The sequence below is a fragment of the Coturnix japonica genome, chromosome 2 (assembly GCF_001577835.2).
Source record: "Coturnix japonica isolate 7356 chromosome 2, Coturnix japonica 2.1, whole genome shotgun sequence".
Classification (NCBI taxonomy): domain Eukaryota; kingdom Metazoa; phylum Chordata; class Aves; order Galliformes; family Phasianidae; genus Coturnix; species Coturnix japonica.
The window spans coordinates 35,337,948-35,352,335 of NC_029517.1; the positions used below are offsets into that span (position 1 = coordinate 35,337,948).

The 14,388-nt window shown below is 39.0% G+C and overlaps 1 protein-coding gene across 14 annotated transcripts in view; it reads right to left on the reverse strand.

The window, feature by feature from the left end:
- The window catches only part of NEK10 (NIMA related kinase 10), a 78,216-nt gene extending 63,853 nt beyond the window's left edge, over positions 1–14,363 (reverse strand). For 4 of the 14 annotated variants that reach the window (XR_004306058.1, XR_004306057.1, XM_032442360.1 and 1 more), the window contains exons 1-9: positions 14,211–14,361; positions 7,119–7,234; positions 6,743–6,803; positions 5,481–5,611; positions 4,923–5,021; positions 2,816–2,900; positions 1,998–2,039; positions 629–707; positions 169–236 (exon numbers count right to left, since the gene is read on the reverse strand). Coding sequence is in view for 9 of the 14 variants with exons in the window: in XM_032442360.1 (XP_032298251.1) it covers positions 169–236; positions 629–707; positions 1,998–2,039; positions 2,816–2,900; positions 4,923–5,021; positions 5,481–5,611; positions 6,743–6,803; positions 7,119–7,192 (639 nt within the window). In the remaining 5 variants the exon portion in view is untranslated. Of the gene's footprint in view, positions 1–168; positions 237–628; positions 708–1,997; positions 2,040–2,815; positions 2,901–4,922; positions 5,022–5,480; positions 5,612–6,742; positions 6,804–7,118; positions 7,235–14,206 lie in introns of all 14 variants that reach the window. The other 10 variants (XR_004306055.1, XM_015853954.2, XM_032442359.1 and 7 more) reach the window with 6 other exon arrangements.
- Positions 14,364–14,388: the final 25 nt, after the last annotated feature.

Sequence of the window (14,388 nt, forward strand, 5' to 3'; positions counted from 1 at the left end):
ATATGCAAGCAAAAAAAATTATGCTAACTCATACCAAGAAATCTGAATTTAGATTATCTTACTCCACCAACTTAGCATTATTAGGAGTTTAGTGCTAAGTCTGAAGTACATAAGTCATTTACTTAAACAGCTAATTGGTTTTGAGAAGTAATTGTATAAAGAACTTACTTTATGTGCTCCACTTGCTACAACCCATTCTCTTTGATTTTTAACAGCAGCAATCTTTTGAAGAATGTCTATGGAACAAAGGGAGTCATATCTTTTGGAGTTATACAAATTGGTATTTTTCATTGTACTAATTTCATAATAAAAGAATAGTAAGCTATTTGAACCATAACTAGCTCATTTTACTCTGCTATTTTATTGCATACAGCTATTAAGTTCTTAAGATATATTACATGAGCATCAAATCAAGACACGCTGTTCCACAAAAATTTCAGTTATCTTCATACTTCTATGATGATGACTACAATGAATCCAGTAACTGAATCTTAATTACTGGCATTTCAAGTATTTTCAACATTTTTAAACCTCATAGATAAATATCATAAGAGCACTTTATTATGCTTTTATTAACTATTATGTTAATAAAACATTATTAACTATTTACGTCAGTGATATCACTTACATGTCATGTTGACCAACTTGTCTACATTATGTTTCTCTTCTCCACAACCTAGATAGCCATTTGCTACTGTTTCCATATACTACAAGAAGGGAAACAAATTAATTAATTCATAGATCCAGGGCGTTATGCATGGAAACAGCCTGTAGATGGCGCATCTGTTTCATAAAAATGTACATTCGCAATAGGACTCATAGTTAGCAGTAAAACTTGTCAGAGTACTGAAGAGATCTTAGAAATAGAAGAAATCAAAATCAAACGAAAAATTTTCACCAGTGGAAAATCTGTTAGAGATAAGCAAACACAAAGGCGTTATTTTTAGGGCCAAAATTCCTTTTTTTACAAGCTGTGTGACTTTGTTTTCTGTTGAACTGAATTATCACTTGATGTTCTGGTTCTCATACTTTTCAATATGTATCTACTATTGGTCATTGTTTGGAGCTAGTCCACAGGCTCAGACTCTGCACAGCATACACAAGGGTGACCAGCAGGAGCTGTTGGGGGAGTTGAACATACCCAGCAGGTGGGAAATGATGGTTCACCTTTTTAAATATCCCCAATAGCTACCTAGTGAAATATAATCATCCAAGCAATGAAAATTGTCACAAGGATGCAATTTCTGTTAGCACAGAAAATCATAATGAGATTCTCAGCATCACTTCCATACTGCTGTTTACATACTGGTCTTTACATATCTTTACAACCCTTCAATACTGGGCAAATCTTTAATGTGGTGGCATCTTGCAGTCTCCAAAACACTGTAAGGGTAATCTAAATTGGTTTCAAGCATGTAGTACAGAGAGGCTAGAATTACAGTAGCAGTACACTATGTAAAGTATTATCAGTAATAATAATTTAATTAGTGCTTTCTAACAAACACCTGAAAATGAAAACAGTTCTTTACTTGAACAAGTATTAAAATCCAGAAGCAGGGTTAACATAATGCAATAACAATGTAGCAGTTGATTAGCAATAATGTTTATGAATTTCAATCTGTTCAACCATTCTATTGCTGTGCTTTTACCTTTGATAAGTCTTTTGCTTAATTTCAGGGGACTTTTAAACATCTTCCTTCAAAAGTCTACAGTCTCTTTTGAATGAACCAGTTACGTCGACTTCTGTAATTCTTAGCTCAGGAGGCATTTGTTAAGCCTCCTATTGAAAAGCCTTGGGTTAAATACTGCTAAGCTATAAGGACAGCTCCTTTATGCACTAGTGAAAAAGCACACCAATTGCTTATATGCAAACAGAGGAATACACTTCTTTCCAAAAAACAAGAGCATATCCACACTGATTTTTACAATGTGCTTTGTTCCACCCACAATAAGCAGGCATACAACACTATAGACAAAATTTCCAGGAAAAATTTTACCTGAGCTAGATTTTCAACCCCACCCAAACTGTAGAGCATTTCCTAAAAGGAAACAAACAAAGGAACAAAAAAGAGTCAGTATACAGAAAACACTGCAGTAAAAGATACTTGAACATAAGTACCCTGACTGTCATGAGTGCTTAGAAACCTTAATTCTAGCAATCAAAGTCAGTGTATTTTGGATATGCTAAGCAGTTTCAGAGTTTAGAATTACTTAGATAAGTAAATAAATAAACTATAGAAATGAAATTTGAAAGGCTCTAGAATCAGAACAGTATACATTAGAAAGAAATACAAGAAAACAAATTTCCCTAATAAATGTCTGGTGTTCAGTTTTATGAATAACAGCTATAATTATCTGAAAAAAAATGTTTTAAAGCTGAATGTTTGTAACTATGAGAACTGGGCTGCAAGAAGGAGGAAAGCTTTCAGTTTTCTTCAGTTGCTACATTCTGGAAGTTTCATTTACCTATTCAGAGAAGCAAAGTAAATACGTAGTCCAGGGCTCCAGACAATGGCCAAATCATTTGTTATGTAAACTTCAAGGTTATTTATTAGGGTTAGCAACACCAGAAGCTACAAAATATATATTGGAAATTGAGCAAATTATCCAATAACATTGAGAGTTCATATGTGCAATCTTTTTGCAACTCACTGGCATCTTCAGACATAGAAATACAAGCATATACATACATAGGAGTAGTAAGTATGCATTCACAAGAACGTGCACTTTTATATATACATTTAACATCACAACTGTAAGCATGAGGCGTAAATACATCTTCTAATGCAAGAAAAGAATACTTTGACATACAGACCTGATAGCATGGATCCCTTATTAATAATCTCAGGCAGATTAACACTCTAAGAAAATGGATGGATGGAGCTTGATTTACCCATTCCCTGTAAAATAAATATACATAACAGAAACCAAATACAATAAACAAATACAAACATATTTATACAAAAGATTTTGATTCAGGAAGCAATTGACTATAAGACTATTGGCCTGCAACAAGTTAAGAGTATACAACACTATAGAATTCTATTCCATTTTGTGCAATTCATTACCATTTATATTCCAACATACTGACAAATGATAAATTTAAATATTCTTGATACAGAATTATACTTCCTAATAGAATTTCCTATTTTTCCTTTAGCATACAGTTCCAGGCCAAGACTTGGAAGAATCACAAAGCACCCTGGGACAGCAAGTGTGTATAAATACCAGTGGCAGTTACTATTTCCATTGTCTGTTAAAGTTATGTATCACCATTTTCCCATCTAAAATAAACCTGAATTCAGATATATTAAGGGATTTTTTTGTTGTTTTAACTGAGAGGACAGAAACTGTAACTGGGCAAGTTTCCAAGAAACAGAAGTCTATGTGATATGGCAGCTCTCAAATTATCATTGCTGTTGGGAAAGATGCCAATGGCTAAAAATATTTTGATAAAAATAAATGTTTTGCAAACAGATACCAGCAAAATCTCAGCCCTTCTATGCCAACATTCTGCCCAAAATAATAGTATTTTTCATTATGCTTCCATACTTGGCCACTTCTGAAAACTGCGTAACTGTCATGGGCAGCAACAATATACTGGCAGGCAAAAGTTAGTATGTCAGATTGGAAAACTATTTTCAACTCACTTTAAATGGGGGTTCTTCAAAGTTATTCTTTCAAAACATTCTGATTCTTGAGAGTTAATATCTTCAAAGGAGCAAATAATTTGTCACATTTCTGCACAGAGACAGTAATTCTCTGAGCCTGGTTGACATTTGCAGGCCTCTTCTACTATAGCTACATTTACATTCCATGTTACTAGAGAACTTAGTGTAATAGTCAGTATAAGCCAGCAGGATTTTTTTCTGCCTGCTTTCTTAAACTAAATATCCAAACAACTTAAGCTAAATTGATTGCACTTTCACAGTTTTCTTGCCAACAGAGAAACTTCTGCCAAGATAGTGATATTGGTAAGTAAGTGTGCTGGATTTTTATTTTACTTTTTTTTTTTTTTTTTTTTTTGCATCCCAATCAACACAGTTACACATGCAAAAGTGTGTAATGCAGGCCAGGGTGACAGCTTCTACAAGTCTGACGCACTGCAGCGGCAGTAGTTCCAAACACTTGAACCCATCACATCCACAGTAAAATATTTACTAAGTGCAACTGAACCACCTTTGCAACCATATTTAAATTACCAAGGATAAGATGGTTCCTCAGTTAATTCTGCCACAGGGTCCAAGTGAACTATGCAAATATTGTGGTAGTTTTGAAGTACAACTGTAAAATCTATTTGTTACATATTAGCAGATTTAAATGCTCTAGGAGTCTTCCTTCAAGTTTTTGCGCTGAGAACTCTTCATAAAATGTATTTGATATTCAAAAAGGAAAAAATACAGCATATAGCAGTGGTAAATATTAATGCAAATCCTGAAATTCTGAGATTCTTTTCAGTAAACGTTCCTCCATTTTTTAAAGATCTTGCAAAATTTTCCTGCTTATCCAAATGAGAGCAGCATAAGAAAGAGTTTTTCTCTATAAAATGCTAATTAAAAAAAAAAAAATCAAAATAAGTATGAAATTAGAAAAACAAACTATAGATTACAAATGATGGAGGGAAACTCAGTGTTTGTTAGAACTATGGTCTTTCAAATTTCAACAAAATGCTCCATCCTTCCTTCTTCACTCCCAGCCACCCAAGCCTTTCAATTCTATGATTCATCTTCAAAGCTAATACCAAAGTCATCATTTGAAAATTATAACTCAGATTATGCAAAAATATGAATCTACTGGTTTCCCCACAGAGATCTATTGTTGAAACATATATATCAGGCCTTATCCATGCATGCTCTTTCCTTGATAAGGGCAAGAAAGAGTGATTTCTCCTCACTGGAAATGAAAGTGTTTAATATACTGACCTGCAGTTAAATCTGTTCTTAACTAAAGCAGTAAAAATATCTTGAAACAACTTATGGCTGGGATGTTTGCTAAAATTTCTCTCGTTCTTGTAGGTCACACTAATGGCAGGGGGGGAAAAAAAAGGAAAATGCTGAGCTGGTAATTATGTTCTAACTGGTCAAAACTTAACAATAAGAAAAATTAAGAAGTGTCATACAAGCACTGCAATAGAGTAGCACAATTTCAAATTTCTAGACAGTAATAATTTTGAAGAACAGTCCGACTCATATAACGATTATAATAGTATAATATAAGCTTTCCAAACAAACCATTACTTTATTTAAACTGAATATATTAACTTCCAACAGTACACTCTACTGAGCGGGAGCATGTGTCAAACTTACAAAGCAAAAATATTCACTTTTAAGTTTAGAAAAGTAAAATTGTATCTTTAATATTTCAGCAAGTCAACATGAATCTACAAGTAACATTTACAAAATATAAATGATTTCCACATCTTAACAAGATAAGACACAAAAAGATGCTCAGAAATACAACACACTGGCTCTTTCTTTTACCTGAAGTTTTCAAGCTCAACAGCTTCAGTTGACTCTTGCCATTGACGATGGAGTTTTTGTCCATCAATTTTGACACTTTGAAGAGATCTTGTTATGCTGATTAGACCATTTTCAAAATGTATAGCTGAAAGCTAAGGAGGAAAGAGGAGGTACTCATGAGGCAAACACTGTATTGGAACAGTTTTACAAAAATGCTAACAAGCAAAATAGCCTTTTCTCAGTTTTTCACAAACTATAGATGCTGCCAAACCTTTGATCTATGGCTGCCATTGAAAAAAACAAACACATACATCACGTGATGGAAAACTGAAGTGGGAGAAAACTGATGCAAAGCAAGGCTGGAGAACAAATACATGAAGATATATGAAATATAAAGGAAGCAGCCTCTTTAAATTTATAACAGCAAAGCTCAAGAGAATCTCCAACACACACATTATTTATGCGCACCGCCTCTGCATTTCTTTTAGGTTGTTAAAACTGATGTTTCAGCTTTTGGCTCAGAAGCAATTCATGCCTCTATCCAGGAAAGGAAATGAGTAACTCCTGTATTCCATGGACATTTCCCTAACTTTTGTCATATTTTTTTTACAGAATACAAAGAGATAAATTGCTTTGGTATTCCCAGGACTCACATCCATCTTCACATGTTGGTTTTCATTGCTTCAAATGACAAGCACAAGCTCCATCAAATGGTTTGAGGTGAAGATTTTACAATATCCTAAAAGTTTCCTGCACTGACATTTATGCCTAGAAGACTTCACTGAATTATTATTCTCTGAAGACAAATTGCTTATGGTTAAAATGTTGATTTTTAATTTTCTGTTCCTTGTTACTCTTACTTTATTACATGTTACTTTATTACATATTGTAACTAATAAATCTCTAATCCTACCTTCTACTGAAATTTTGGAAGGGCATTGAAGAAAATAAATCCGCAAGGCTACTTGATTATGTCTGTTAATACCAGAATACAACCTGTTCAAGATTGTAGCAAAGAAATTTTTTTCTTGTTCAAATAAAGATTATAGTAGACTAGGACAGGAATTGGCTGTGAGTAGGATTTATCTCACAGAGAAGTAATAATATTGCCAAGGAGGATGGGAAAAAAAAAGCGGCACCACATACACTGCACAAGATTTTACTAACATAATTCATTATATTGGAACACAAAAGTATCACAAGCATCTCCTACAAACCATAGCCAACTGAATTTGTGATTATACAGTTCCATAGCATGTTTAATAACAGCTATCAAAAAATACCTGTTGTTTGCTTGATGGAGCATTTAAGAGAGACTGAAGTCTTTTAAGGTCAGAATAGTCCCTAGAATAAAACACAACAGCATAGTACATATATTAATAGTTACAAAAAAGTACTTCTTAAGAGTAAAGAAAATCAATAAACATGGCTACTGACAGAAAATAAAATTGTCTACTGTCCTCATTTTGCATGGATAGGAATTTAGAACTTCTCCAGAATGCCTTAAGTCAACAAAGGTGTAAATAAACTTTGTGACCAGAGTAACAGTTGTCATGTTTATACCGCATTTCAAATTAAAGCATTCTGCTTTGGCAGCTAGTACAAATTCCACACGGGCTCTGCTGAAGTTCAAACAAAGTAATACATCAGATACTATACCTCATAGAAACCCCATGAGGTTTTTTGTCTGTTGCTTTTTCTGTGCTCTTTAGCTTTTTGTCCTGATCAGGCATTGTGCACCAGTCTCATCATCACATGGCTAAAGCACTCATTTCCTTAAAAATAAAGAAGATAGAGTTATATCATTGCATCATTAAGCACCAAATGTCTACTTTCAGAACTAAATGAAAAGAAAAACAACAACAACAAAGGCCAGCTCTAGTATTTTCTCAACATGAAACCTTAGGCGTCACATGAGGATACCCTTTAGAATTCCAGATATTAACAAGAAATTTATAAATGTAAAATACATAAGCCTTACTTTCCCAACAAATGTGTAGTGAGGGTAAATAATCCTAGCTGTCTTGCTATTGTTCTTCCCTTTTACTAGGACTTTTCCTCTTCTTGCTTGTTTTTACTATTATTTCTCACAATGATTTGTTTATATTAAAGTATTGCTTTGAGACTGGCATTTGGGTTGTGTCATACAAGGTATTGTTCAGACGTAACAGTTTTACCGTGTAATTACAAAAGATGGATCAAGGATAGAAAAAGGAGGTAGCTGGCAAACATAAGAGATGTAATACATTATGCTGTCTAGAAAACAATCAGATAAATTTTCTGTAGAGGTTGGAATCTGAGTCTTCTGAATTTCAATTGAATGCCTTATACCCATAGCACTCAGCTTCTCTTGCAAAGTAGGACATAAAGCTTATTTCAATAGGTGAACACAGCTGTAATGGCTTGGCCTCAGGAGAGTCAATATCATGCATTAGATCCACTGCAGACAAACATTCAGTCTATTTGTGTCACATTCAGTAGGTCTGGCTTCTATGGTTTGTTGCCAGCAGATTTGTTCAGAAAGCTGTAGAAAAGAAAATAATCAAGTGGAATCTCTTTCTGCTATGAGGGAAATTATGTTGGTGCAGAATATTGGTTTATTATTCATTTAATCCAAGTGGGAAAAAAAGAGATGGTCAGAAGCAGGCTGAGGCTGAAGAATTACCCAGAGAACTACATACAGCCAAATCATTTTGGCAGAACACCCATGATAAAGAATAAAAATATAGCACCACTATCAGACTCTTTCTACCCATTCCACTATTTACTAAATATGGATAGATTGGGTGTTCCCTTTGGTGTGTCTTTTACCAGAGCTTTCCCTCTGAAATCTGATATTTGGGGTTTTTTCTTTCTCTTTTTGCAGTGTTGAGTTCTACTATTGATTTTTATTCCTCCTCCTCATAAAGGCAAAAAAACTAAGTCAACCAGGATGGAAACAAAAGAAATACAAGTAAACCAGAATATGCTGCTTCTTACTGAAAAGTTTGGGGTTTTTTCCCAATTATACGTTCTCACACTAGACACAAAACTAACCAAAATGCAACTGCTGACAGCACTAACCCAACCATTGTATTAACTCACTATGGGAAGTGTCCTATAAGACCAGTTCATCTGTTTCTGTTCTATGGAAAAAGCCTTTATCCTACCACTGGTAATCCCATAGAAGCAATGGACCTTGATCCCCAAGAAATTCCTTTATTCTCTTCCATGCATCCTCTCAACAGTGTTACTGAAAACACTTCAGAACATTGCTGTTGTACCATCTATTACTAGGGGTCAAATACCAAAGCCAACTATTCTATCAGTAAGTAGACAAAACTCTTAATCTCATATTAAACTAAATGAAAGCAGCTCAATTAATTCATTTAATTTTCTTCCAAAGAAGTGAAAGTTAGGAGAAGTACATTGTTAAGCATGTATAAGAATCCTCACGAGTATGGATTTCCACATCTTGATTTAGTAATATTTTTGCTTCTTCTCCTCTCCCCAGTTCACCATTCCATAGGGCACACTGCTGAGGCATGGCTTGATGCAACCATCACCTCACAGTTACACACCAGCACAGTGACACTCCCGAACTATCAACTTGCTCAAGAATACACACATACAAAGAACAGATTACAATCACTTAACAAATAATCTTTGTGATTATTTAAGAAATACCTCACAAATGTGAAAGCTTACAACCACAGACTGCACTCAACTTTGCTTTAGGGCTGCCAGTCCACTAATCTTGCTGTTGGTGGTGCCTTAATCAAGAAGAAACAGAGTAGCATCTGAGCAATATTTTAGGGGCTCACTGCTGTTACAGGTGCAAATGCTCAACATGAAGCCAAATTTCATTCGCTGCTGAGGAAGAAGGAATGCAGCACACCCAGGGACACAGCCCTCACCCACAGCAGAGGGTTCATCCTGAGGCTGTCTCTCTGTTTCCCAGAGGACACTGAGCGTGCACAAGTCAGTAAATACTACAATGAAAAGCGGGCAGCCCTGGCCGCTGAATGACCCTGCACAACCTCCATCTGCCAGCACAGCATCACACGGCTGCACCGTCTGCTGGACTGGGAACACTGAATCAGGTTACAACTAATCTTCTCTGTGTTAACCCTGATTACCTTGTAGCTTGTCCCCAGGTTACCGTCAGTGTACAAAGGCAGGGACAACATGCAGAACAAATAATTTATCCTTGTAGTTTAAAGTGCTTGAGCCTTTCAGTTTACTTCCAGAGCTAAACCAATGGAACAGCCATCTGCTGGTGAAAATGGCAGCTACTGACCCCTCCCAAAATTCACCATTCCCCTTCACTTGCTCAGTTTATTCAGTCCAAATCCAAGAGATTAGAGAACTAAACAGGCAAAGAGCCATGTGCTTCTCTTTATAAAAGTTAATTTTCCACAAATATAGGTCACCATTACAGCAGCCCAATGAGCATCTCTGCTGGCAAGGAAGGGGACAGGAGTGCACAGCTATGAGAAGAGAAGCACAGAAAAACCTTTCATCAGGAGCCAATCATTAAACCAAGTGGGTGTATGACACCACACCCTGAGTGAGGGGTACCACAGGAAACAACCTCTTGTTTTCCATGCACCAGCCATAACGCTGAGAGAAAACAGATGTGGAAAATATCCTTACCAATTCACACAGTTACTTGACTTTCTTGAAACCATCAAGTACCTTCCCACCCCCATGTTTTGTCTTTACTTGTGCCAGACAGTTAACTATCTTACAAACTATGCCCCAGCTAGTTCACTGGCCTCATAGGTAATGCATGCAAAACAAACCAAACAACACTTGCACCCCACTCAGGCAGTGCCAGAAAAAGACTGAGATTGGACAAGTTTTAAAAACAACGGAAAATTATTAAGGAAGACATCCTACAGTACAGATAGAGCCTTATTCAATTTCATTTAAGACAGTGAAATGAGAACAATATTAACTAATTCATTATAACCAGTGATAATTGCTTTCAATTAGTAATGCTAACTCAGTTACATAGGAAGAGAGATGCATTCTAATGGTGTTGTTATGCAGAATAGGACAAGGAACGTTCCAGGAACCCTGTCAGAAAAAACCCACATGATGAAAAACAGGAGACAAAGGAATTACCACAACAGATTTGATCTGTGGCCCAGTCTGTCTCAGATGACACAAGGTCATAAAGCTTCAGAAGGTGAAAAAAAAATCCAAAATAAACAAAACCGCGAAGACATATTGAAGAATAAATTATGTCCATAAATTACAGTTTAATGTTTAAAAACACTCTTGAAGAAGAAGATATCTTATGTTCTTCATAATATTTATCAGCAATAACTACTGGATGTGGATAACAGATACAAAGAGCTTTGTAATCTAACTAGCTGCTTGATTGATTGTGAACTGCTTCCTTAATCACCCTAGTGGCTGAGTTCCACTACATAACTATGTACAGAACTTTAACTGGCTTGAGCTGGATAAAGAAGCAGTAGAAGATTTTTGATGTCGTTGTTAGATAGGAATTTATCTAATACCATAAGCTGGGTGTGAGGTCAGATGAAAAATCACTCCTTAAAAGAGCAACTATCAGCATAGTTATGAACTAGAAATGCATTTCCAATGCAGTCAGATGTTGGCTATGAATGCATCAAAGAAGACTAAAAAGTTCCCAAGATGTACTTCTACTTCGCTAGTCAGATGAAAGCAGAGGACTGGGCTGCTTCCCTCTCATTTTCAAGGGGCATGGATGTTAGAAGAGTCACCACTGGGCACTACAAGCCTAGGAAATTCCCAGTCTATGAATGTGTACAGGCAACATTTGAAGAGTACTTCTCACAAGTTCTATCAACAGAATCAATATGGAAATTCACACATTTACTTGACGTGAAAACTTCCAAATGCATGTATTTTCATCTTGAACTTTGATTAATCGCTTCTTAGAAGATTCTCTGAAGATAAACTAGGATTCCAAATGAAATTCCTGTTTTCCCAACAAATGGCAACATAGTCCTCTGCTTTTCCCCCTGCACCAAACCAGTACTAGGGAAGCCATAAAAGGCCAGGCCTGTTTTCACATTCTTGGGCACACACAGTGTGAGACTCTGGGCTTTTTTCCAGATTGTATCTTGTATCCATAATTTCTGCCTAATCCCACAATGCCAATCTGCAGCACAATGCAGATGAAGGAAAAGTAGATTTCTGAGGGGTAGATAGCAGCCCTGTACCAAGAATCATATGCAGCTGTATAAAATTCTTGCTGTTTGCCCTGCTTATCAGGCAGCCTTTGGGGGTCTGGAGACACTCGGAACCATGAGGGAGGGTTTAGTGCCTTCTGGACACACACATGGGTGAAGGTTCAAAGCTGGGAACAACACCATTAGAAGGAAGGTGGGAAGGTCCCCAGTAACACCCTTCTCTACAAATTAGAAAGACAGAGATTTGATAGGTAGACTGCTTAATGGACAAGGAACTGGCAGCAATATCATACCCAGAAGGTGAGGCTCAGTGGCTCAGTATCTGGATGGAGATTAACAACAAGTGGTTTCTCTCAGGGCTCAATACTGGGACCATTGTCCTTTAATATCTTCATCAATAACATCAACAGTAAGTTTGCAGATGACAGCAAGCTGTGTGGTGTGGTTGACAAACCTGAGGTATGGGAAAGAGACCATCCAGAAAGACCTGGACAGGCTTGAGAAGCCTAGTGCAAGGTCTAGCACCTGGATCGAGGCAACCTCTACTACGAATAGAAGCAGAAGGATAAAAGGATAGAGCACACTGCCCTGTTGAAACCATTTGGGGGTAAGGGTGGATGGCAAGCTGGGCATGAGCCAGCAATGTGCCTTCACAGCCCAGAAAGCCAACCATATCCTGGGCTGCACCAAAAGAAATGTGGCTACCAAGTAGAAGGTGATCCTGCCCCTCTATTCTGAACTGATGAAGACTCACCCAGGGTACTACACCCAGATATAGAGTTCTCAGCAGGGCAGAGATGTGGACCTGTTGGAGCATGCCCAGAGCAGGGCCACAGAAATGATCCCAGGCATGAAACATCTTCTCTACAGGTACAGGCTGAGAGAGCTGGGGGTGTTATGTTGGAAGGAAGGGATGCCATTCAGAGGGACCTTGACAGGCTGGAAAGCTGGGCTCAGGTGAACCTAATGAGGTTCAACACAGCAAAGTGCAAGGTTTTGCACTTGGGCCAGAAAAACCCCAGGTACCTGTACAGGCTGGGAGGAGTGGACCTTGAGGGCAGCTCAGCAGAGAAGGACCTGGGGGTCCTGATGGACAAAAGACTCAACATGAGCCAGCAGTGCGCTCTGGCAGCCCAGAAAGCAAATGGGATCCTGGGCTCCATCAGGAGAGGGGTGAACAGCAGGGATAGGGAGGTGATCGTCCCTCTCTACTCTGCTCTTGTGAGGCCCCATCTGGAGTACTGTGTCCAGGTGTGGAGCCCTTAGTACAGAAAAGACATGGAGATTCTGGAAAGGGTCCAGAGGAGGGCCACGAAGATGATCAGGGGCCTGGAGCACCTCCCCTATGAGGACAGGCTGAGGGAGTTGGGCTTGTTCAGCCTGGAGAAGAGAAGGTTGCGGGGTGACCTCATTGCAGCCTTTCAATACCTGAAGGGAACTTACTCCCAGGAGGGGAGTAAACTCGTCGAAAGGGCTGACAATAGCAGGACACGGGGAAATGGTTTTAAGTTGAAGGAGGGAAGATTTAGGTTGGACGTTAGGGGGAAGTTCTTCACTAGGAGAGTGGTTAGGCCCTGGAACAGGCTGCCCAGGGAGGTTGTGGATGCCCCGTCCTTGGAGGTGTTCAAGACCAGGTTGGACGGGGCCCTGGGCAACCTGATCTAGTAAAGGTGTATGTTTGGTGGCCCTGCCAGGCAGGGGGGTTGGAACTACGTGATCCTTGAGGTCCCTTCCAACCCGGGTCGTTCTGTGATTCTGTGTTCAGCCTCAAGAAGAGGAGGCTCCAGGCAGATCTGAGAGCAGCCTTCAAGTATCTAAAGGGGGCTGTAAGAAAGAAGGGGACAGACTCTTTAACAGAATTTGTTGTGATAAGACAAAGGGGAAGGGCTTCAAACTAAAAGAGGGGAGATTTAGATTGGACATAAGGAAGGAGTTCTTTACAATTAGGGTGATGAGGCACTGGCACAGGTTGCCCAGAGAGGTGGTGGATACCCCATTCCTGGAAACATTCAAGGTCAGGCTGGATGGGGCAGCATGAACTGTTCATTGCACAGAGTTGGACTAGGTGACCTTTGAAGGTCCCTTCAAACTGAAATGATTTTCTGACTCCAGGTCAGGAGCAAAGCAGTCCTTACCCAAGAGGTGTTACTTCTATCTTGCTGCGGGAGAACCAGGTGTGGACATGACCTCAGGCTGCTGGATGGCACCCAGTACAAACCAGTTCCCTGTACTTTCCATGTGTTATTTATGACTAGGCAGGCCTGTCCCAGCACCCGATACCTTCAGTGTGTTAGAACATAGAACATTCACATGCATTCTTAAATGCTAATATCACCTTTCAATCTTCCCACACCTTTGACATCCTTACATCTCTCTGTGACTTTAATCACACAACACACTCACCATCACACCGCCGGGTTGATTCCTGACCACACCACGAAGCTGCAGCCCGACTCCCCGACCTCCCCCACCCCCCTCCCAAACAGGGGCCTGCATCTGGCCCTCGGGACACGGCCCAACAGCCTCCCCCCCAACACGGCTGCCATTGGGGCACCCTGCCCTGCCCCACTCACTCACTCACTCGGCAGCTCCCGCACGCAGCCTCCACCACCGCTTCACCATCATCGGGAGCGAGGTCTCAACCGGCAGCCAATCGCATATCCTGTTCTTCGGCAAGAGACGAGGCAGCGGCTAATCGCAAGCGCCGTGTTGGGAGGCACGAGATACCCTTAGCGACCGCCGACGCCTGTCGCCGTTGC